Source organism: Podarcis melisellensis (genome assembly GCF_964234715.1).
Source record: "Podarcis melisellensis genome assembly, chromosome: Z".
Lineage (NCBI taxonomy): Eukaryota > Metazoa > Chordata > Lepidosauria > Squamata > Lacertidae > Podarcis > Podarcis melisellensis.
In genome coordinates, this window is record NC_138547.1 from 10,516,146 (window position 1) to 10,541,606 (window position 25,461).

General features: G+C 45.4%; 1 protein-coding gene across 6 annotated transcripts in view; it reads left to right on the forward strand.

The window, feature by feature from the left end:
- The window catches only part of GARNL3 (GTPase activating Rap/RanGAP domain like 3), a 110,914-nt gene that overhangs the window by 13,830 nt on the left and 71,623 nt on the right, over positions 1-25,461 (forward strand). Inside the window, exons 1-3 of one of the 6 annotated variants that reach the window (XM_081896381.1) lie at positions 5,477-6,096; positions 7,577-7,706; positions 21,392-21,461. The exons of 1 other annotated variant lie outside the window; for it this stretch is intronic. In XM_081896381.1, coding sequence (XP_081752507.1) covers positions 7,681-7,706; positions 21,392-21,461 — 96 coding nt within the window. In that variant the 5' untranslated portion in view covers positions 5,477-6,096; positions 7,577-7,680. Of the gene's footprint in view, positions 1-5,476; positions 6,097-7,576; positions 7,707-17,503; positions 17,527-21,391; positions 21,462-25,461 lie in introns of those variants that run through there. 4 more of the 6 variants (XM_081896380.1, XM_081896382.1, XM_081896383.1 and 1 more) reach the window with 4 other exon arrangements.

Here is a 25,461-nt window from a genome sequence, read left to right on the forward strand (position 1 = left end):
TCCATCTTTCCCAGCATCAGGGTCTTTTCCAGGGAGTCTTCTCTTCTCATGAGGTGGCCAAAGTATTGGAACCTCAGCTTCAGGATCTGTCCTTCCAGTGAGCACTCAGGGCTGATTTCCTTCAGAATGGAGAGGTTTGATCTTGCAGTCCATGGGACTCTCTAGAGTCTCCTCCAGCGCCAGAATTCAAAAGCATCCATTCTTTGGCGATCAGCCTTCTTTATGGTCCAGCTCTCACTTCCATTCATCACTACTGGGAAAACCATAGCTTTCACTATACGGACCTTTGTTGGCAAGGTGATGTCTCTGCTTTTTACGATGCTGTCTAGGCTTGTCATTGCTTTCCTCCCAAGAAGCAGGGGTCTTTTAATTTTGTGACTGCTGTCACCATCTGCAGTGATCATGGATCAGGGCATCGTACAAACAAAAATTACTAAAGTCTGTCCCTGGAGGGAGTGTGGCTGAGGTGGGGAAGTAGCCTAGAGCAGTGTTTCCCAACTGAGGGCGATATGGCCCCCTGGGAGCCCAAGGATATTCCGGTGGGGGGGTCACAGATGAAAATTGCATAAATGTGAGGCCACAGCACAAGGTTAGGGGGCCACAGAGGGAAGTGATAAGGGAAGGGGGGGATCCTGATTGGCTGACAATCCGCTTGGCCAATCACAAGTGGGTAAGGGGGCAGCTCACCAGGGCCTACTGCTCCTTTTTCGCCACGTGCATTTTCTTGGAGCAGTCCTGGTTTGCTTCTGGAGGGATAGGGCGATCATTGAGGCTCCCATTTTGACCAGTAGAGCCTGTGAGTCAGAACCCCCAGGTCAGCTAAGTGCAGTGGTGGGGTGGCAATGGGTAGGGCTGGGTGAGCTGGCGCTGCTTGTTGCTGCTGCCAGTGCTGGGCGCGGTGGCAGTCTGGGCCTGACTCTGCAAGGTGCAGGGTGCAATCACGGCCTTTGGATGTTGCTGAGGGGTGCAGAGCCTGTCAGCAGCGTCGCCCGGCTCTGCAAGTTGCAGGGTGAAATGCACCCCAGTGCCTAGCCAAGCTCACTTGCATCTAGTAAATAACTGTCTACTCAGAAGAAGGCTGCACTGAGTTCAGTGGGCCTTACTCCCAGGTAGGGGTATGGGGGGCTATAGTATTTTATCTAGGCAGCCAGGGCTCCTCTCGGATGACAAGATCTTTTTGCGCCAAGTCAGTGAGGACCAATTGCTTTTTAAAATTCTCCCATATGTACAGAACTGCCTGTGCGCCTTTTGAACTGCGTCTGTAGGTTTCCCCCTCTGTGTCAAATAACTGGGGTCAAATAAGTGTTGTTTGCTTTTTATAATACATGGAAGATGGATCTCTCTCGGGAGGTTCTGGACTCTCCTTCCTTGTGGGTTTTTAAGCAGAGGTTGGATGGTCACTTGCCATGGATGCTTTAGCTGAGATTCCTACATTGCAGGGGGTTGGACTAGATGACCCTTGGGGTCCCTTCCAGCTCTATAATTCTGTGCTTTTTCTGCTTCAACAATATTTCATTATGTTCCTATGATTTTGTATAACTGTATTTTGTATAAATTATAAATAAAACATGTACTATTTATAAACAAAACATTTACATATCTACCTTTCTACTGGTAGGACAGCAGGGCATGGGTGTATCCAGGACTTTTGTTGGCATTGATTTTTTCTTATTGGGGGGGCAACTGCCCCCTGTCTCCCCCTTGGCTAAGTCCATGGGGGGCACATGAAGGAAACAAGTCAGAGGGGGCCACAGTCAGAAAAAGGAAACACTGGCCTAAAGAGCATTTCAAGGGCCATATTGAGATGCCAGTGGGCCACATCTGGGACTGAGGCTATCCATCCCTGAGATACTTGGTTCCACATCCAGTCCACCATTTGTCAAATGGAAATATTTGTTGCTCGAAACCATAGGAGGGTAGGGTGTTCCTGTGTTTGGGTACTGCTTTTGGGCCTCCCACAGGCATCTGATGGGCTGTTGTTAAGCAAACAGTGGTCCACAGGCCAAAGCCCTCTCTGGGTAGCCCACCTGTGGGTGGCCCCCTTCTAGGGTCTCCTACACTGGCATCCTAATCATGGTTAAGATCCCAGTCATATATCTGCACCATGAAATAATCATTTTACCACTTTAACAGTCATGGCGTCCCACAAATAATCCTGGGAACTGCAGTTTGTTCAGGGTGTTGTGAGTTGTTAGAAGACTCCCTATTTCCCTCACAAAACTATAGTTCGCTGAGAAGAGAGATTGATCTCTGGGGGGGGCCAAGAAGGGTCTCCTAACAACTCTCAGCACCCTTAGCCAATTAGTCCCCAGGATCCTTTGCGGGGAACCACAGTTATTTAAAGTGGCCTGAGTGTGTTTTAGATGTATGGTGCAGATGCAAGTGGGATTTACACTTCTAAACAAGGCACGGTTTGTATCAGGCTGAAGTTCTCACAAGCCTTTCCAGATTGCTGGCTTCACACAGGAGGGGAGACAGCCAGAACACATAGACTGGGCTGCCCACGTTTCCGGCAGACACCCCCCCCCCCGCATCACCCTTGACTGTAAGCCAGCTTGGGCCTTTTGCCCTCAGCTAGCTATGAGTCTGTTGGCAACAGCAAGCCAGAGAAAGGGAGTTGAATTGGAGCAGAGCTCTGATCAGAATTCTGATTATGTATTGAAGTGGTTTATGACACTGTGTGACCCTGTTTATTTTTATTAAAGATTTTCTTGGTTCACAAACGTACATAGCTTGTCTCTTTTTCCGGGTTGTACGGTCTTTCTTACAAATCAGTTGTATTTGTTGTGAGGCATTAGTGCTGAGTACGGTATAAGGTTGGGGAAGAAGAGGAGGGGTGGTGTGGTGTGGTGTGGTGAGGCTTATACTCTTTTATATATTGTACTTGTGGGTTTTGTGTCAGCATCAGCTGGGTAGGTTCTCATTCTATTCGTTTATTACATTACCTTGGTAGGGAGAGGTATTGGGGGGCAGGATGGGGTTGGTCGCCTGCAGTGGGGTTTGTTTGCATTTGTGGGGGCGGGGGGCTTGTTGGGTCAGGTAAGCCAGATTGATTCATATGCTGTCGGAAAATTCTTGATGTTGTCTTGTTGGGCTGCGTATGTGATAAAGGGGAGTCATACTGGGGTGAAGGCGTCCTCTTCTATTGTCCCTGTGTCAGTTTCAGTTTATTGGTTAGCTTTTCTAGTATGGCTGTTTTCCATACAATTTGATACCATTGGCCCGTGTTTACTCCTGACAGGTATCTCCAGTGTATGGCTATGAAGCCGGTTCTGGGGTGAGTTATAATACCTGTTTAATTATTTTGCATATCTCTTGTAAGGTTGGATTTTAGGGCATTTCCATCCCATGTGGAGGTATGTGCCTGTGGAGGTGACCCTCTCCATCATTTTGGTAAGGTTCCTGGGTATTAGTGCTAGTTTCCATGGTGTTAAGTACCACCTGTAGGTGAGTTTCAGAGTGAGTTCCCTTATATTTTGGCTGATATGGACTTAAAGGGAGGTTTAGACCACATTCTAGTCCATTGGGTGGGGTTAATTTCATACCCTATATTGTGCTCCCATTGGTCTTTGATTGTTCCTGCAGCCAATCGGAAGCCGTGCTTTGGTTTCCAAACTTTTTAAAGTCGAAAGGACTTCCGGAATAGATTCCGTTCGACTTCCGAGATACCACTGTATTGTGGATACCATCCCTTTGCCATGTCCCTTGTTGTTAGGAGGAGGTTTTCGAAGGGGGTCAAGGGCCTAGTGGCTGCTGATTTTACTGCTGGATTGTTTAAGAAGGCATGTAGTTGATGGCGTGTTAGCCAAGGTATTTTGGTGTCCACTAGTTTGTCTTGCATTTCTTGTGTTGGTATGGGTTTGTTGTTTTTGTAGAAGTCTTTTAGACAGTGTACATCTTTGGCTTGCCAGGTTTCTATCTTTTCATTTTCTGTTCCGCTCCGGATGCCTCCGGGCCTTGGAACTCTGCTGGGCCATTGATAAGCTGCTCCCAGTCCCCGTGGGGTTGAGGGGGTTGTGCACAGCCTCCTGGGTTGTCATGTTGGGCACCCCTGGTTTCTCCCTCCCCCAATTGCGGTGGTGGCAATGGCAGTGTTGGAGGCCCGGGGACCAGTTGGTGCTGGCAGACCTCAGAATGCTCGCCATCTTGCCTCAGTGGAAGTCTCAGGCTTTTGTCTTTCTAACTCTGTATGTGTGTTTTAAGGGGAATCTGACTGCAGTCTATTTGTTTTCTTCTGGTTGAATTTCCTGTATCACTGCAGAGTTTAAACTTTTCTCCCACTTGGGGGCTTGGCGGCAGGGTGGGGGACTCATTTGAACAAGGACCCTTGCCTTTTTGAGATTTCTGCTGAAGCTGCTTTCATCTAGGAAAGCTGCTAAGCTGCCTTTCCCAGGAATTTTAAAATGCTATTTTCCTCTCTCCCCATCCCCAAATTGTAACCTTTTATCTATATTGAAAAAATTGATTTTTTGGGGGGGGGGAGGGGAATCCCTCAGATTTAAGCGACTGAGATGTGTTTTAATTAACATCTCTTTTTTCCTTGAATCACGCTCCCCATCACTTTCCTTTCTTACCCCGTCCTCTTCTTGAAAGTCTCACATATGGAAACACTTCTGTGCCTCTTAGGAATTTCTACTGTGTTCATGGGGGCCCTCTTCTCGTTTCCCTCTCCAGTGAAGAGAAATGCAACGTGCTATTTTGGGAGAGAGAAACTCATAGATCATTGGATGGTGACATTCTTAGTATTGTTTTTTAAATTTAATTTGCTAACTTAACTATGTTGATGATAAAGAGCCATTGCTGAATCAAGGCCAGCCATCCTCAAAATCAGGCATCCTGTTTCCCACTGGGGTCAACTAGATGCTTATGCGAAGCACCTAAGTAGGAGACAAGGGCAATAGCCTTCCCCTGTTGTGTTGCTTCCCCAGTTTCTGATGTTTTCAGGTGCACAGTTTTTGGACATACAGTGGTACCTCAGGTTAAGAACTTATTTCATTCTGGAGGTCTGTTCTTAACCGGAAACTGTTCTTAACCTGAGGTACCACTTTAGCTAATGGGGCCTCGGGCTGCCGCCGTGCCACCGCTGAGCGATTTCTGTTCTCATCCTGAAGCAAAGTTCTTAACCTGAGGTACTATTTCTGGGTTAGCGGAGTCTGTAACCTGAAGTGTCTGTAACCCGGGGTACCACTGTAAAAGTTTTGTGACTAATGGCCACTGATGGATCTGCCCTCCATGAATGGTCTAACCCAGTGGTTTTCCACCAGTGTGCCATGGCACCCTGCGGTGCTTTGAATGATGGTCAGGAGTCCACAGGCAACACTGGCCTCTGTCCCTCTTTCCTTCCCACTCTCTTCTAATGCCCTCTCGTGTCTCTGCCTCCCAAAGGCTTTACAGCTGTTTGGTGCAGCAGCCCTGGCTACAAGCTTCCCAGGTGAATGGTTCCTCTGGGGCTGGCCAGGAGGTGCTTCCCTCCAATCTGTGGTGTTTGTATATTGCAATTTATTTGATTCCATGCGCGCGCGCACTAGCAGCTATCAGCAAGTTAACATTTTCGCGAAATGCACCTAAATATTTGGGAGGTCGGGGGCGAAGGAGCTGCCTCTTTTACGCGCGTAAGAGAAAGCAAGAAACTCATCCCCGCCGCGGACTACAAATCCCAGGGTGCGCTGCGTCCTTCAGAAGGCGTTGATTGGCTTCCGAGTCTGGCGGAGGCGGGATTTTGGGGGGAGTTCCGCCCCCAATCTTCAGAGGTGCTTCTTGAATGGTTGACTGTCTTGGCTGGCGGGTTGAGTAGGCAGGAGCCGGCCTTGCGAGGTGCCCCGGTATGCTGCGAGGACGGCTTTCTGATTGGTCAGTGTACCTACGTGAGGGTGTGGCGCAGGCGAGCACCCGAGGCGGCAATTTGCTGGCGCGGGAAATGTGGGCGGGCGCCCGGGTGCTTCAGCGAAGGGTTGTTGGCCGGCGAGCCTAGTCGACCAGCCGAGCCGAGCCGGAGTGCCGGTCGGTCCCAGAGCGGGAGGGATGATACGCGGGAGGCGCCGTAGGCATGGAGCCTAGCAGCGCCGAGGCAGCCTTCCCGCAGCTTTTCGCGCAACGGTAATCAACCGTCGAACTCTCGGGTGGGCGTGACTTGCGGTTCGAACAAACCTCGCCCAGTAGGCGTGGTCTATCTGAAAGGGCGGGGCTTGGTATGCCTGAGTGGGGCGGGGACTAAGACGAGGCTGCTTTACAAAGAGCTGGCATGACAGGCAGAAGTAAAAAGGGTGCAGCTCTCTCCTTCCCCCCACAGTAGGGCAGGCTGCACCTGCTGAAGCTCTTACCAGTCTGATACCTTGCAGGGTTGTTGTGAAGATGGGGCAGGTGAGGAGATCTAGCATGCTGCCTTTTGCTCATCAAGACCATTTAAGATACATTGTTTAGATTTAAATGGATTTTGTAGTCTGGTCTGTATTGCGCGCGTGCACACACACACACACACACACACACACAAGCATCTTCACACCTTTTAAAACATTTTCATCTCTTTTCTGATTATAAACTGCCTCAGAATAATTTGATCTAGGAGCATAGGAAGTTACTTTATACCAAGTCAGATCACTGGTCTGTCTGGTTCCCTTATTATCAACATTCAACTGGGGGTGGCTCTCTAGGGTTTCTTTTAAAAAGAACCCAATAATAATATTTCTCATATTCATTTTACAATCTAAAAAGTAGATAATAATCCAAATACAGATTTAATTTTGTCTTTCCCCCACCCTTTCCATGGTTCACTTATTATCTTTTCCACTACAGTGGAACCTCTGGATGCGAATGGGATCCGTTTCGGAGCCCCGTTCGCATCATGAGCAGAACGCAACCCGCATCTGCGCATGTGCATGACATCATTCTGAGCGTCTGCGCATGCGGCAAAACCCGGAAGTAACCCGTTCCGTTACTTCCGGGTCACTGCGGGACGCAATCTGAAAAAAATTAACCCAAAGCGTCTCTAACACGAGGTATGACTGTACATAGTCTAATTAATCACTATCTTTTTATTTTCTCAGTTTTATCTCTCAGTGATTGCTACTTCTGAATTTACTGAATACTACTGAACTTACAATAATTTTCCAAATAATCTACAAAGCATTTCCAGTTTTCTTTAAATAGGCTCTCTAGAGTTTCAGGCAGGGATTTTTGATTTGAACCAGGCAATGTCTTTGCACAGTACTTGCTCTGTCACAGAGTTTTGACCCTAATGTAAAATTTAAAAAATACAATAAAAATAAATAGAGTCTTTCCCCATTAATCATAAATAACAATAACAGTTCCTTAGAGATCTACGAGCCTTGCCAGGGGCAGTGGAAAAATGACGGTACCAATATCCAGTGCTTTTTTTCTTATAAAAAAAAAAGTTTAGGGGTACTCTCATTTCCCTACTCATATTGAAATACCGCCCCTCAATGAGGCCAAACTTAGATTCACAAAATGTTTAGGGGTCTGTGTCGCCCCAGAAAATAAGCCCTGCCAATATCACTTTCTATGTCAACCCTATCAGCTACTGTGCTGGAGAGCTTCTCTTTTTCTTTTCCTCAGGCAGGTCTATTGCAGCTTTCAAAAGCTGCATGGCAGACTGAAATTCAAGAGGTGCAGCTTTCCCCCAGCAGTGGCTATGCAGTGAAATGATGGGCAGGGCTGCACTTCATGGAGCTCAGGTTTCTAAAGTGGAGGTGACTAAGCTGTGGGCCTCCAGATGCAATTGCTGAACTGTAACATTCACCACCCTGACCCTTGGCCATGCAAGATAGGAGTTGCTGTCAGTGTTTGGAAGGCCCCAGGTTAGCCTTCCGAGGCCCCAAAGCATTGGTAGAGGGAGAGGTGGCAACAATGCCTGTAGCCCTATCACCTTGAGTTCTCAGGGGTGAGCAAAAGGAGGGGATTGTAGACCCACCACCCAAGCAGACGTGATGGGTATTTGGAGGAGCTGAGGTCATCTCTTCTATTTCACTCCTATGGGGAAGGGATGGCTCTTGTTCTCCTCACAATGTACAGAAATTTAGTGAGCAAATCTATTTCCTGGCATGGAGGTAGAGTCACATGGGTGGGGGAGCTTCAGACTCCTCTTAAAAGTACAGGAGCTGAGCCAATGCGAAAAAATGAAAACCTCAATGGTGGGAAGGTTTCCTTGCCCCATCTTCCTGTGGGCATGGTGGCTAAGCTAATTGCCAGTGGATTTGATGGGTAATTATTTCCATCTTGGGGTCTGAGGTTCCTTTAAGAAGTGTGCATAGGACTTCTGTACTTCCAGGGCACATTAAATGGGGATGATTCAGCAGCTGTTAAATCTCACACGAGTTTGTGAGGCTTGTGGAATCAACTTTCAGCAACAGAACCCACCTTGGAGTTTGTGGTTGCCCTTTAATGTGGAGAGCATTAAGGGGGAGCCACTGAAGTGCTCTTCCATCTGCCGTCTAGCAACTGCCTTTCCATCAGGTTATCTGAACTGCTTCCGTCCCAGCTTTAAGAACTGGCGCTTTTTCTCTCCTCCCTCCTCATCCCTTTTTTCTTTTGTATCGTGTCTTTTAGACTATAAGCCTGAGGTCAGGGACTAATGATGTTTAGTAAGCTTCTCCGGAAGCCTTTTCAACTGAAGAGCAAGATTAAAATACTCTAATTAAATAAAGCACTCTTCAGATATATGCATGTTTTGTTTAAAGCAGGTTTGCTCTGCTCTTCAGCTGAAAAGCCTCCCAGGGTGGCTTCCAGAAGCCCTCAACTGCTTGCCTTCTTACTTACAGCCAGAAAATATTGGAATGAGTTGGCTCTGCCTGTCATTTGCTCTTGCCCCACTTACCATTGGTCTTCCTCCCTTCTGCCCTGCCGTTCTCACTGAGCACCATCTGCAACACAGAGTGACATCCACCTTTTCACCACTTGCCCATTTTATCCTAGCAGCAGCTCTAAGGCTTAAGTTAGGTTGAGGGATTTTGGCTGGCCTAAGATTACCCTGGCAATTTCTGTGACTGTGTGAGGAATTTGAACTCGGCTCTCTCCTGTCATAGTGTGATGCTCTAACCACCCTGCCTCTTGGTTACATTCTATTCTGTTGTCTGTGCACTGCCATGGTTTTGGCTCACCCACTGCTGTTTAGGTGTAATTTTAGTTGTTGTTTTTCAAAGGCAGTTTTTTAAAGGCATTTCAAGACCCATTTGCCCAAAGTTTCAGGGTGTTGACTTCCCAATTTATGAGTTTTTCAGAATCTGCTGTTTGTTTTTAGGTCTGAGCAATGCTTTTCAGCCTCACTGAGGCAAGAGGCTTGCTTTATCATATTGTCAGTAGGGAGTCCTGCCTGTGTGCCCAAGCCTAATTCAGGTGCTTTTGTAACAACTGTGATTATAAGATGTATTTTGGGCTCGTATTGACTTGAGAAAGCCTCTGAGTCTGAGGGAAGAAGGGTCTTGTTTTTCTTTTGGTGCAAATCGGCAAGTGTTTCTTGAAATCCACTAGTAAATCCTCAAGGGGAGAATCCATAAAGGCCTCAGAATCTCTCCTCCCCTTCTCAAAAAAGTTATTTAAAAACGTCTGGCATTTGGATTTGTGCAGCTATCTTGAAATCACAATAAACAATCTTGATCCAATTTTGTTCCTTTGAACTGCCTTATTGAAATAAATGTTCCAGTTGTTTTTATTTCTAGAGACACTGAAATTAATTGGACCAAGCAAGTTAGATTGAAACCGGGTTTGAATTTGAAACTCCTTCTGTCTTGTCTTCTGTGTACTAGTGTACATCATTGTTGAGCTGGGCAAATCAACAAGTGTGTACATGGCTGGTACCTGCGTTGTATGAAATGTGCTAACTAACTTCTTGTAGAGTTGGAGACAAAAGCTTGACAGTCTAGTTCAAGGAGTCTTCTTTAAAAGAGAGCACAATGGCAGATGTCTTGGAGGAGAAGAGGGCCATGGCTCATTGGGCAGAGCACCAGCTTGGCATATGTAATGTAACAGGGCCAAGAAAGACTTCTCTTTGTCTCTAAGACTTTGGAGAGCTGCTGTTGGCTGACATCACACAGATAGATGGACAGATGCTCTGACTCGGTGTATGAAGTAGCTTTATATGTCAGCTGAAAGTAAAAGGGAGTGTTCCTGTTTGTTCCTTCTGCTTGTCAACAAGGGACAAGTGAAGGAAAAAGCAAGGAAGAGAGAGGTGTGGGTGAGGCACTGGTTAACAGACCAACTGTAGGCCAGATTGAGCCTGTGCTCCTCTAGTTGGCACTATATAAGAAGAGCCCTGCTGGACCAGGCTAGAGGCTCATCCAAACCAGGGCTCTGTTCTCACAATGACCAGTCTCTTGCCCATGAGAAGTCCACAAGCAGGACCTTGAGTGCAGCTGTTCTGTTCCCCAGCAACTGCTATTTTGAGGCATACTGCCTCCGACAGTGGAGGAAAACATGGCCTTTGGTAGCTGCCTGCTCCATGAATTTATCTGATTCTCTTTCAAAGCCATCCAGGTTGGTGGTCATCACTGCCTCTTGTGGGAGTGCATACCATATTTTATCTGTGTGTTGTACGAAGGAGGACTTTCTTTGGTCTGTCTTGAATCTACCAAAGCTCAGCTTTGTTGGATGTCCCTGAGTTCCAGTATTGTGAGGGCTGGACAAAGGAGTCAGATTAAATAAATCCACTCCTGCAGCTAGCAGTATAGGATCCAGCCAGAGCTAGGTCCTTCTCGGAAGACTTAGCAAAATACATTTACCAGGTGCAGTTGTATTTCTTCCTTTTTAATTGCGCTTTTTGTTGCTGAAGCTGGTAAACACATCTCATAGTTTGCTTGCTCTTCTGACGCTAGGCAAGAAAAGACCATACCCACCATACCCATTCTCTGTGCAGCCAGCTTGACTGTTGTGTTTTTGTTGAAAAAAGTATTGGATGAAGAAAGGATCTTTCTTTGTACTTCTTCCAAAATCTCCCATTTGCACCAATCCATCTCTTTTTAACCCAGTGCCTCTTTGGGGAACTCCCCCCCCCAAAAAAAAGAGAGCTAAAGTGTGCATTTGATCCAGCTGGCTTTTCACTGATTCCTGCAAGACAGAATAATCTCAAACAGGATTTTTATGAGGGTCCTGAATATGAGTAGATCATGGGGCAGGGCAGGGGGAGAGGGAGAGAATGTGCATCCGGATCTACTAATTAAATCATGATGGATAGTATGAATTTTCAATTTTGTCATCAGGATGAGAGATCAACGCCTTGAGAAAGAGAACTGCTGAAACCAACTGGGTATGTAATCATAATCACTCCTTCAAATAGCAAACCCAGTGCTCCAGTGCCGGCAGGACTACAGCCAAAACTGAGAAATGAGAGGGCTCAGCTTGCTTGAGTAAATCCCAACAAATGCAGAAGTACAGAAATCTAAAGGAGTTGCATCCAGCCAAGTTCTGCTCAGAGCAGAACCATTAAACTTAAAGAACTGCCATATATGGTGGTCATGTGCCAAGGCGGCAGGATTCTGGGATACTGTTTTAGTGAAACAAGCAAAATAGCAGGCAAAGATATTGTTAAAATCCCACAAACCGGCACTGCTAAACCATTTTAAGGAAGAAAATGAGTACAAAGCAGAGAGAAAATGCAATATAATAGCAAAAGGGCTATATGTGTTGTAATGATCTCATTATCCGTCTTACACAACTGGGTATTTTAAGAATCTTTATTATCTTCTTTATTGTACATATTTTGGAAATAAATAAATAATGAACAAAACAAGGGGCAATTAAAGAGCCAAAATTAGCCATCTCCATCAGTTTCAATAAGTCTACTCTAAGTAGGACTAACATGGACTACAACCACAACCTCCTCTCTCAAAGCCCAAGCACAAAAACACACAACAGCACAGCAAACACTGAGCATACTTGGTGACCTCTAGTAACTTTGTAATGTTCGTTAGGGAGTATCAAGTCATTTTATTATGGTCAATGATCAGTATCAGGATAAAATCACCAATTACAAAGTTTAAAATCTCAGAACAAACTAAAATAAAAACAAGATTACATATACAGTACATTAAAAAGCAGTTTTAGTTGATCATTTAGCTCTCAGAAGGGAACCCTTCTGATCTAAGGGTGATCATTTAGTGCTCAGTTACCAGAAAACTAACATTATGGCATTTGTCAAAAAAACCTAGGGGACACTGCTGGACTATAGATGGACATAAAGTAAAACAGGTCTCCTGCAGTTATGGAATGAGGATACACGGCAACAATTTTGTTGCCCGTCTTACTTGCACATTTTTAAATCTTAAGCACCAGTCTGAGGTTCTGCTGCTCCTTGTTTGCGTTTTCCAGGTTCAATTTAGGCTGCATTCTAAGAGGAAGCACAAGGCAGCTAGAGGAGGAGTGTCTTTGCAGACTCAGTTTACCTCTGTGAGACCTAGAACATACTCAAAGCCAGTGTTATTTTCCTAGAGAAAGAGGTGCCAGAACTCCCTTATTCTTCTAGAGTGGCAATGGTGCCGGCTTGAGAGGGGCCAGAACTGAGTTCTGGCTGAAAAAAAGCCCTGTCCAATGCTGAAGGAGAATTATAAGTAGAGAGAGCAAGCAAGCTGTCACTGGGTGGTTGTCTGCTGTTAATGGCTGAAGCTCCTGCTGGGCCCCCAGAGAAATCCTAGGTTACTGGAGAATGCAGTTTTTGAAAACCACTTCTCCTTGGTGCTGGCTCATCTGTCATTTACAGCATACATCTCAGCTTCTGAGCGAAACCTCCAATTACCACTGGCAGTGGATATGTTAGGGTGGGGTGGGAGAAGCTAATCTCAAAAGACTATTTATATGAATTGCCCTGAGACCTGTCGTTATAGGCTGGTATACAAAGAATAATAATAATAATAATAATAATAATAATAATAATAATAATAATAATAATAATTAATGCTCTTCAACTGAGGATCACAGGGCAGTTTACAGTGTAAAAACACACAAGTACATATCAAAATAGCAATGCCACCCTCCACAAACACATGCAAAATGTTAACAAAATGAATGTCACTGAATAGCTGCCCAAAGATGTTCTTGGTTTGGGATCTCTCCCTTTAACTCTTTGAAACAGCCGCTACACCTGCAAATTTCAGTATCCTCTGTGTGATGACGACACAACTTTATTTTTGATTTGGGCAGCTGCAGAAAAGCGCCCCTCCCCCGGTATCGCCGACTGTTTTGCTTAAAATTCCATCCACAACCTTGTCAATAATAGAAGTCCACCCAACCAGAATTATTTCAATGCTAGTTTCTGTGGCAACCAGCATATCCAGCCACAGAATTAGATTACGGGAAGAATGAGTTAAAAAAAAAATAATGGAGGGGCTTTTTCTTTACTTTTACAGGATTTGCTTAAAAATAATAATTAAAAAATCCTGATTCTCCTTTCTTTTTTCAGTTTCATACAAATTGTTTGCATATCCAGGAACTTTGGATAGTTTTCCAAACACATTTTTAATGGTGCACAGTTATTGTTACATCCTGTTCCAATTCTTCCACATGGGTTCCCAAGTTATTGGCTCCTGATAGTTACTAGATGAAACTGGTGTTCCTTGCATAAGCTCTGCTCCTCTGTAAAGTCTTTTTAGTTTGTGGGATGAAAGAGCTTCATGCAGTGTTTTGCTCCAATGCAGTGTGTCTTTAAAAAGGAGAATTTGTCATTTGAATTTCTCCCTTGGATTTGGAGTTCTGAATGACCTCACCCTTGGACCTTGAAGTGAAATGGCAAGGAATGCTTTGCTATTTCATTATTCCCATTATTTCTGATGTTCAGGATGTGAGTGCTGCTGCTTATTTAGTCCAAACAAGCACCTAACATGCACAAAAAAGAGAGAACTCTGGTTCAGGAGAACTCTAAAGCTTGGAAAAGTTCAAAAAAACCATTAGGCAAATAACCCTCAGAGAGGGAATAGAGGAAGGATTTGCTGAAAATAAATTAGAAATTGGAATACAGAAAGGGGAGGTGTGAGGAAGTTGGGAAAGTAAGCTACAAGAAATTAAGATTTGAATTTATATATTTCTTTTTGTTTTTTATGTTTTATACTGTTTTTTTGTCTGTTATTGTGTTGTTTTGTTTTGTTATGATAAAATTTCTTGAAACTTTAATAAAAATTCTTTAAAAAAAAAAAATAATAACCCTCAGAGAGGGAACCCCTCTTCCTACCTTCTGAGGCATAGGAATATCAGGTGGTACCCGGTGCAGAAAAAATCTTGTCACTTCCCCATTGTGGTATTTTTTTTTTGGTTTTTTGCCTGCTGCAAAAATGGTTTCATATTTTCATATTTATTTCATATTTTCTTTAAAAGGAATGTGAATTCTGGGCCTCTGAAAACAAGTAGGTGACTGTGGACGGATACTTAAATCTACAGGATGGATTGTGTTTTGGCTTGTGTTATTTTATTTATATTTATTCTTTATCTATTTAATAAAATTATTTTCTGTAGAGAGTGGTTTACAAAAAACACCACAGCAGTAAAAATCAAAAAAGATTAACAATCCTACTTTAAAACATACAAAAGCTAAAATATTAAGATTAAAATTACTTCAACTTCCTAAGCATCTAGGTATGCTTGCCTAAAGAAGAAAGCTTTTAGCAGGTGCCCGAAAAGAGTCTAGCAAAGGCACATGCTTTGTTGCAATAGGTGGGGAGTTCCAAAGTGCAGGTGCTGTCACAGTAAACAATGCAGTACAGATATTATGTGGAACCTGTAGTAGTGCTATAATGCAGTACAGATATTATGTGGAACCCTAGTAGTGTTTTATTATTGTGATTTCACCATGCTCTGTATTATCTGAAAAGGAAAACATTTATTTAAAAAAAAGGACTGCACAGCAGCAATCTAGTGCTGGTTTTAACCTTTAAAGCCCTATACGGCCTAGGACCCTCGTACCTACGGGACCTCCTCTCCTGGTATGCCCCACAGAGAAACTTACGGTCTTCAAATAAAAACATCTTGAAGGTCCCAGGCCACAGAGAAGTTAGGCTGGCCTCAACTAGAGCCAGGGCTTTTTCGGCTGTGGCTCCGATCTGGTGGAACGCTCTGTCACTAGAGACTAGGGCCCTGCGGGACTTGACATCTTTCCGCAGGGCCTGCAAGACAGAGCTGTTCCGCCAGGCCTTTGGCCAGGGCACAGCCTGACTTCCCTCCATCGACAATCTTCGTGGAGCTCTGGCACAATGGTTGCCAGTGGCTTGATTTGAATCAGTTTTATAATGAATGATTTTAGAGTGTTGTTTGTGCTGTACTTTTGTACTGTTTTATTGTGGTTAGCCGCCCTGAGCCCAGCTTCGGCTGGGGAGGGCGGGATATAAATAAAATTTATTATTATTATTATTATTATCATGATCAGTGGGACTTATTCCCGAGCCGACGGTGCATAAAATGGGCTGCAATCCTATGCACCCCTTGCATCCAACTTGTACCTAAAACTGCACAAGCCTGCACCAGAGAATTGTAGAGTTGGAAGGGACCCCTGAGGGTCATCTAGCGAAACCCGTGGGGTAATGCAGGAATCTCAACTAGACCATTCCTGACTAATGGCCATCCGTCTTCTGTTTTTCCCCTCAGCCCAGGACACACAATAACAGACTGGAGGTGGGGGGAAAGATAAATTTTGACAAGGGGCAGATTTGTCAGGCGCTTGCAGGAACAGCTTGAAAACTTTACACAGAGAGGAACCCCACACGGGTTTCCCCACATGTAAAGTAACAGGCAGGGAACCAGCTCAGAGAGAAAGAGATTTTGCGAGGGGAGGACAAAAGAGTACCAAAGTCCACCCATTTTATCCTCTTTGGGATGGTGGCGCTAGGGCTCTGGGACCACCCTCCCCAAAATATTTACTTGTCTTCCATGTATTGTTACCACTGTTATTCTATAGTACAGATCCATTTTAAATTAAACACTTTCTCTAAAATTCAAATGGCAGAAGTAATCGGTAGCATAGATATCAAAGGAAAAGTGTGATAATAGTCCCTTATAGATACACGGGAGACACAGATGCACAAGCACACAGAAGTAAATAATCCAGCCTTGGGGAGAGGGGTGGGAGTGTACAGTTTACTGTACTTAGCCTCGAGATGGGAGACTGAAAGGGCTTAAAAAATAAAAAATTTGTGTCTAGGAATATTTTTCTGCAAAAGCATCAGACTGGTTGTCAAAAGTGTGAACTTCATTAATAGACCCTATTTAAAGGAATTGGTCAATTAGCCACAGAATTGCTTTGCTGATTTTTTCTCAAATTCTTTTAATTACACAACTGCTTTTGGGGGGTCCTAGCTTCATGCAGGGAAGACTGGGGTGTGTGACTGAGGGAGGGGGGTCCTAGCTTCATGCAGGGGAGACTAGCAGGGGGTGGTGGAGGGAAGGTGATCCTACGTTCGTGCAGGGAAGACTAGGGCAAAGGGGAGGCCAGCCTGCTGAATACTCAGGGCGGCGCTGAGCTGCTTCTCCCGGTGCCACACGCGGGCAAAACAGGGCGGCAGTGCTGCCATTGTCCTGCATGTTCCACTTTCAGGGGCAGCAGAGGCTTTTCGGAGGGGGACTGGGGCACGAGCGGGGTGCACAGGACAGGCAGCGGCCTTCGCAGGCCTTCTCAGCAGCCCAGAAAGTCGGCCTATGTGAAGAAAATGAGACTAGGCCAAATAGATTCGGCCTTGCCTTGCCTTTGCTCCGCCCCCAACCCAGCTGGCCAATCGGCTGTGGGCAGGGGGCAGGCCAAAGGCAAGGCAAGGCCTAGTCTACTCGGCCTAGTCTCATTTTATTCACATAGGCTGACTTTCCAGGACCTGGGAAGCCAAGCAGAGGGTAGGGCAGTAGGGCTTTTTTTTTTTTTTTAATGCCTGCTCCAAAGGTCTTATCTTACCACACTAGGGTTTATATAGCTATATCTGAAATTTCATGCATATTAGTTAATATCTTGACCCTGCTCCACTGAATTGAAATTTCAGCCTTCACGACATAGGAAAATGGCCAAGTAAACAGCTATTTTGGTGGAGGAGGGTCAAGATATTAACAAATATGCATGAAATTTCATATATAGCTATATAATCCCTAGTGTAGTAAGATAAGACCTTTGGAGAAGGCATTTAAAAAAAAAAAAAGTTTTTATGAACCGCCCTAGTAGGGCAGTAATTGTTCCTTGATAATTTGTCAATCCCCTCCATGATGGAACCCGGGGTGGCCTGCCCCCCTCTTCCTACACCCCTGCCTACCTTCCCCCCAAACAGCCCAAAGAACACTGAGCATGCTCAATAGCCACATGATGCTGGCTGACTACTAGGGGTGGGGAACGGACTGGAGTGTTTGCAATCCTGAGTAGCGACACTCCAGGCTCTTAACACCTCATTCCTATTTTTTTATTTCCATATTTTGTACAGATCGTTCAGCTCTTTGGCCTCCTTTCCTCCTGCTGCATTATCAGTGCACCTGGTGTGCATTGGTAAAACATACAAAAAAGGGAATCTTGATATTACTGTGTACGTGATTGCATCAGGACACTTTGTGCGGCTTTTTGATGCACAGGTATGCTTGTTTTCATCAAGCCAAAATGAACAAGTGGCTGGAACAACTCCACCATGAGGAAATGTTGTAGTGTTTGGAAATATATAGAGAAAAAGAGAGCAAGCGGTGAGAGGACTGAAGCTTATGAAATTATGCATGGCGTGGGGAAAGTAGATAGAGGAAAGTTTTTCTCCCTCTCTCATACAACAAGAATATATGGCCTTTTGTCTGTCCTGAACCCTCCTGTCCTGAACCCTTCAACTTCGAAGTTGAAGGGTTCAGGACAGGAGGGTTCAGGACAGACAAAAGAGAGCACTTATTCATGCAATGTACAGTTTACTCACTTCCACAAGAGGCAGTTATGGCCACCAACTTGGATGGCTTTACAAGAGGATTACACTAATTCATGGAGGCAGCTCTTGAGGAGCTGGTCAAATGCTTGCTATCATGCAGCTATGTTCTGAGATCTCATTTAGTGTGATGAGCACAGCTTGTCTTATGCCAGGGGTCTGCAACCCGCGGCTCCAGAGCCGCATGTGGCTCTTTTACACCTTTGCCGCGGCTCCGGGGCAGATACTAGCGAGGGGAGGAGGCGCATTGTGCGCCCCGACACTCCCCACTGTGGCGGGCGCTGTACTGGCTGTGACAGTCACATGGGGGCGGTGCGTGCGTTAGTCACTTCACCTTCCCACCCACTTAGTCCCGACTTCCCCTTCCCACCCGCCTGCCTGCTACATTGTAAGGGGCATGTATGCTGGTCACTGCATTGAAAGGGGGCATGTACGCTGGTCACTGTTTTGAAGGGGAGTGAAGAACACACACACGTTAATTGTTAATTTAACGTTTATTTCTATGAGGAGGAGTAATTCTGAGGGGGCAAACAAAGAAATAATAAAAAAGTGACAAAAAATTATTTTTATAATGACGAGTTTTGCAGCTCCCAGGTTTTTTTTCCTGCGGAAACGGGTCCAAGTGGCTTTTTTTGTCTTAAAGGTTGCAGACCCCTGTCTTATGCGCATGTTTCCCTTTCCTCTGTTTTGGCTTTAACTTCTGATTTTCGTCAATCACCGTTTCCTGTGCCACCCAAACTCAGTTCATGTGAATTATGGTTTGTTTAAAGTTTAAACAATGTGTCTTCATAATCCATGGTTTGAAGTTGACTTGTGTCAGACAAACCATAGTTGGGATGAACCACTTTTTTTTAGTTCAGACTACAGGACTGTTAGGAAATGAATGCTTTTGAACTCCTTGAGGCCAAGCTGCAAGGGGAAAGAAAAGCTCACTAGTTATCATTGTGCTAACCTGTGGGACATAAACTGTGAATATTAAACTGTGGTTTAGCATGATAGCCAGAACAACTCAGCTGTGTACCTAGATCCTTGGAAGTTTTGTCAAACCCAGGTTATGATCATTCCTGACAAAGGGAGGGAAAGAAGCCCTGGCCCATCTCCAGCAGTTAAGCACTCTTTACAGAGGGACAGAGGGGGCTTTTCCTGAGATGGAGCTCTGCTTAGGGCAGATAAGATGCTTAATGTGGTGCACTTGAGGAATCTCAAGTTTGAACAACCAGTGTGAGTGGACACGCACTTGTAAACACACATGTGAATTAACTGGCTGTGACACTGATCAGTGTGTTTTCAGTATGCAAAACCCAGCTGTAATGTTTGCAATGCTCCTTAGCTGCCTGAACCATCTGCCTATAGGGTTGCTATGGGAGGGGGCCTTGGCTCAGTGGCAGAGCACATGCAGGACCTAAAGGTTCAGGTAACTGGTGGGAAAAAAGACTTCTGCATGGTACCCTGAAGCATTACTACCTGTCACTTCAGGAAAAAAAATACTGAGCTACATGGACCATTGGTCTTGCTCACTATAACACATATTTGTACATTAAAAGGGGATGGAAAAAGGGTGGGAGAGTGAACCGTGTGTTCCCTCTGCTCTGCCACCCTCCAAAACAACCCATCCCCATTGCTACTTGGGACCACAAAGGAGGAAGCTTGGGAAAGGATATTTTCCCTTTCATCACTCCCTTCCATCTTGGAGCTAGAGCAGATTAAAAGGCACATAGGAAGTTGTCTTATACCAAGTCAGAACAACAGTTCATCCAGCTCAGCATTATCTATGCTGACTGGTAGAAGCTCTCTAGGGTTTCAGGCAGTGGACAGATAGGAAGTCTTGTATTCCATTAAGATGTATGGGGTTGGATCTGGGATGTTCTGCATGCAAAGCAGATGCTCTGCTTCTGGGCTATGGCTCTTCCTAGGCTAGTACTGTAGTTAAGAGTGTCAGCTCATGTTCACATCGCCATACAGTAGCAACATTGACTGAGTGATCTTGGGTTGGATAATCTCAGCTTAACCTACCCTGGAGGCTTGCTGGAATATTAAAATGCGTCTATTCAGTGAAGTATTGTCTACAGTGACTGGCAGCGGCTCTCCAGGGTTTCAAACGGGACATTCCCAGCCCAACCTGGAGAAGCCAAGGTTGATCCTGGGACCTTCTTGCACACAAGGCAACCTGTAGCTCTACCCTCGAGCTACAACGCTAGGAGCAGTATCCTTGGAGGTATTCATCTTGGTGCTGGAGGTAGGGCTTCCCAGGATTCTCCAGCAGTGCTGCATCAGTTTCAGCTCTTCCAGCTGGCTCTGGAGTGGCCTGCCGAAAGCCAGCCAACGGCCACTAGGTCTGGAATCGAGGCCAGGTTTAATGTTTAGCCAAGTGGGGCAGACGAGGGGGTGGAGGTGGGGGTGATCCTGAGTGCTTCTAAGTCAAGAAGTCTTAGCTGACTGGAGAACAATAAAAAATAATTGTGATAGCTAAAACCAATGGCCAAGGTAACGTTGGAAGTGGCGGGGACAGTTAGCACTGAGCAGACTGTGGATCAGTGTTCCAAAATATCTGAAAGGTCAGGTATGCTTCATTTATGCATCCCAAACACTATACATTTTGGAGCATGAAAGAGAAAGCCCATCCACTGTGTTTCTGCATGAACCCTTGTTCTTCGTGACTGAAGGGAAACTCATGCGGAGTGGCGACAACCAATCTCCTCTGAAGGCAAGTAAACGTTGTGTGTCTACACTGGCAGTGACCGGAGAGTAGCATGAATAAAAAAATTATAACAAAAACATCCACCATGTATCTTAATCTTAAGTAGAGGTTGGTGGGGTTCCTATATTAGGGCTTGGCCACAAAGAGAAAAGTTCTTGCAAAAGAAGGGACATTTTTATATATTTCTGTGTAGAAGTATGTGTGTAAAAAACCCTTTTCCTCCCATTTTTCTTCTGAAAGATGTAGGCAAGCATGCTAAAAAGAAAGTTAAAATTGCACTGTGGTTTTTGAGCGGAGAACTCGCTTTGCAAAGGGAGGTGGACAGGCTGCTAGCTCTCCACCCCCCACCCAGCATTTAAGCGCTGCAGGATTTTCTTTTCCCTTTTTGGTCAGATGGAGAGAGAGAGAGAGACTTTCACAAACGCAATTACAAGCTACTGTCTGCCTTGGCCCTTCTCTATTGATCATCATGTCATGACTAAATATTTAATTGAATCTTAGCTTTTTCTTCGTCTTCTTTTTGCCTTCCAATTAGGGGGCGTTTCGCTTCTGTGACTCCCTCCACTCCATCCACCCTTTCTCTCTCCCCCCCCACACTCTGCCACCCTTTATTCAGAAAGCCAGGCTCTGCAATGGCTGCATGAAGTTGTCTATGTTTCAAGGAGGGTCTCCTGCAGTGATGAAGCTAAACGCAGTAGCATCAGCAGCAGCAACAACCCTCCATCAGCTGAACTGAGAAGCAAAGCAAAATCTATCTTTTCCCCCTCATCTCCCCCCCCCCCCGATAGCTTAGAGGGGCCAGTTAGCTATGTCTACTGATGAAGCACTTTTATTCCAGCTCTGTCTCCGAGGACCTGGGCTGTAGACGTGGAGAATTCAGCCGAAAGCATTATGGATCGGTAGAGCTGGTAAGTTTTTTTAAAAAAATTCCCTCCTTATTTTATTTTTAAACAGAATTTTAAGCACAGCCTGTTTCATCCACCCGAATGGCTTTTTGTATAAAGCATATTGGTGCCTCCTAGCCACAGCTTATCGATTCTTGGCTTATCCTCTCTCCCACCCCCATCCCCCCACCCCGATTTTTGAGTTACAGCAGGCAAGCTTTGGAAATCGGTGGGTGTGAAAAGCTTGGTGTCTCTTGTTGAGTTGGATTTTAATTGCTCTTCATTGCTGTTTATCTTTCAAATCGAATGCAATATGTACAAATCCCTCTCTCCTGGGGTTTTTGTAGTCTGGTGGGAAAGCTTGTCTTTGCAGCCCAAGGGCAGTAAATAGACCCTGGTTTGTTCCCATGTAAGAGATGCTGGAGGCTGGCATGAAGTACCATAAACTGGTAATTGATTTGGGGAGCCTTTTCAATTTTTATTTATTAATTTTTTTGTACAGGAGGTTTTGGAAACATGACAAGAATTTTAAGATGTGGCAACAGGAAGTACGGAAAAGGGTTCTCCTTCCCAAACATCTTGTGTGTCTGTCTTTTTTTTTAAAAAAAAACCCATTTGCCATCCATTTCCTCCATTCTTCCCCCACCACTTTGATTTTTGAATGGAGGTTGGAGAAAATGCTCTGGCACACACTGTACAGCAATCACCTGAATCAGGGTGCCGTTTTCGGACTCTGATTATTTTAGAATGGAATTGTACAAGTTGGCCATAGAGGAAGGAAGGAACACTGGAGGCAGAGGAATCCTTCTTCTTACTGCCACACAATTGCAGGGGTATAGCTAATGATCAAATATGTGTGCATCCAGGTATTGGCTCCTGATAGATTATTGTTGGGCAGTGCTGTGCTAAGGAGACTGAATCCGTGTGTGTATTTGGGAACCGTAGGGCTAGCAATTTCAGTAAGAATTCACCAAAATATGTCCTCACCAAGGAGGCTACCGTTTGGTTGCTTGTTTCAAAAGAAACATATATAAATTGAGGGGCAGGGATTGTTGGTTTTGTTTTTGCTTTTGCTTTTTTGGTGTGATTAAGATTAAAGTTAATAAGGATAGCCCTGGCTGAGTGGTAGAGCATCTGTTTTGCATGCAGAAGGTCCCATGATTGAACTTCAGGTAAGGCTAGGAGAGATCCCTGTTTGAAACCTTGGAAAGCCTCTGCCCATCAGTATAAACAGTACTGAGCTGCATGGACCCATGGTCTGACTCAGTATAAGAAGTTTCTTGAATGCCCATTATATATCTGCAGGGAGGGCACTAACTTAGTAACAGAGCATCTTCTTTGTGTGCAGAAGCTCCCAGGTTCAATCCCAGGCATCTCTAGGTGGGACTGTGAATGACCCCTGCCCGAAACCCTGTAGAGCTACTTCCAGTTAGTGTAGGTCAGGCATGATGAATCTGTGGCCGCACAGATGTCCCTGTACTTTAGCTCCCATCAGCCTTACCTGGCATGGCTAACGGACAGGGATGCAGGGAGTTGTAGTTTACTTGCTCATCCACACCAGTTGAAATTATATGGGTGCCCATCTGCACCAAGAAAACCCAAGGGACCATTGTCATCAGTTTTATTTTGAAAAGTGCCCCCTCCTGCTTTTCTTTTCTGGAAAGGAGCTGCGCAAAGCAGCTTACAAATAGAAAAGCAAAAAAGGAAAAGGAAAGGAAAAAGCACCAGTGACCCAGTCATTAAAACATAAATGATTCAATTAAAAACAGCAGGAAAAAGCAATGTGCAAGCAGTATCTCCCTTGTCTCATCTGAGGAGTAAAGGGCTGCTGGATTAGGCCAGCACCCCATCAAGTCTCAGCACAGCCAACCAGATGCCCTCATGTGAAGTGCTCAGGCAGGTCCCAAGCACAACCTCAAGTCTCCCCACTTGCAGTTCCCATTAGCTGGTACTTAGATCAGAGAAGTAGAATAGAGCCATTCAGCTTAGCAGTCAGGGTCAGTGTAAGCCTGAAAGAGTCCCAGAGAGGTGCAAGTTTATCCATTCTCTCTCTCTTTCTTTCTCTGCGTGTGTGTGTGCGCACACACACATATACAGTCTTTCTTGGAAGAGTGCTGGATTGCTGCTGCATTTCAGATTCAACCTACTTTCATGAAACTTGAACCTGCTACTTGCCCTGCCATCAGTGGAGAAGGGCGAACACTCAGCTCTCTTCTCTCCCCACTTCCCCTTCTGCGGTCCTTGTAGATACTTGAAAAATTTGTTTTCCTTCCTTTGGAAGGGCTGGCACATCCAAAGGAAGTGTTCACATCAACCTTGCAAGGTAAACTAGTCTGAGGCAGAGTAATTCACCAAAGGTCACTCAGTGAGCTTCATGGTTTGATTAGGGATTTGAGCCCAGGTCTCTTCGGTCTGAATATAACATGGTGATCACCACCCCACACTGGCTGCCTGGCTTTCCCTTTTCCTCATATGTTTTTGAGTTATAGCTCAGCTGTCCTCAGCTGTTGCAGGCCTTTAACCTCAACATGCTGCATGAGACCCAGTTTTAATTATATATCCGCTTTTCTACTTCTCTCTCTCTTTGTCAAGCCACATCAACCCTGCAGGCATGCCGGTTTAAGAAAGTCATTCCTTCTCCTTGGGGAACACTGATACAAATCAGTAGCATAGATCAAGGGTGCTTCAGTCTGAGGGACACTTTCCTTTCTTGGCAACCTTTTTTGTTTGTTTGTCGGGGGGAGGGGTTGCACATGCCAGTGATGGGTGGGATAAGAGGCAGAAGGGAGAAGATCAACTGATGCACCTTTGGTGCAAAAGGCTAGTTTCTAGACAATTCATTTCATTAGGGTCTGCCCATGAAGAACTAGGGATGGTGCCCCACAGTGGGTGAGGCACTAGGGAATGTGTTGCTGTGGCAACTGTTGACCTAGAGCATTTGAAAGGGCTGTTAGATGAATGGAGGGCGGGTTTACCAAAGGGGGGTTAGCCTGGCTGGTGAAATGGACCCTCCAGGTTCAGGAGCAGTCTATCTCTGAATGCTAGTGGGGTGGGTGGGAAAAAGCTATTGTCTTCATGTCCTGCTTTTAAACTTCCCAGTACGACCACCTTGACTAAGTGGACCTTTGTCAGATGCAGCAAGGCTCTTCTTACGTCCCAGGAGCTCAGTGGCAGAGTATCTGCTTTTCGTGCAGAAGGTCCCAGGTTCAATCCTCAGCTTCTTCAGGTAGTGTTCAGACAAAGACTCTTTGTCTGAAACCCTAGAGAGCTGCTGCCAGCCAGTGTATACAATACTGAATTAGATGGACGAATGGTCTGGCTTGGTATGAGACAGATTCCTATATTATGAGCACCCAGAACCTCCAGCCTGAAGCACTGGCCTCATCTCCCCTCTGCTTGCCTTCTCGTAAGGCTGCTTTTTGCAAGCACACCCTGGCTTCCTTTGCTCAGCAAGACAGTGCCTGGGTTTCTCTTCAGCCACTGCCTTGCAAGATTGGATCTGGCACACATCTTCTGTTCATCTCCCCCCTTGTGAATCCGAGAACCTGGCTCTGGACGAAGAAACACCAGTGAATGATGAAGAAAGGAGTAACCAGCACCACATGCTGTGTTCTTATTAAATCACTAATCCTCCTTCCTCAGTGATGTCATGCTTGCAGGATGATTCTGCTGGCAGGGAAGGAGGTCTGCTTGGTGTCTTTGGATGTAGGCAAGAAAAATTCATCTGCCAAGAGGGTGTCCCTTCCTCTTTCTTAGGTCTGAATGCAGTCCGAGAGCATCTGTTCATTTTCCAGCAGATCTATAAAAAGTTGGAGAAGGCTGAGCCTTTCTATATCTTGCACCCTCAACTCTGTCCCTAACTCAGGGATAGGGAACTGGATACTATCAATGAGCAAAATCCTTATCTCCCAGCAGGGCTTGTTTGACAGGCGAGTGGGGGCCGTGGGATTGACCTCTTGCCAATCACATGGCATTGCAAAGATGTCTGTTGGCCTCGTTTTGACCCACAATGATAATCAGTTGA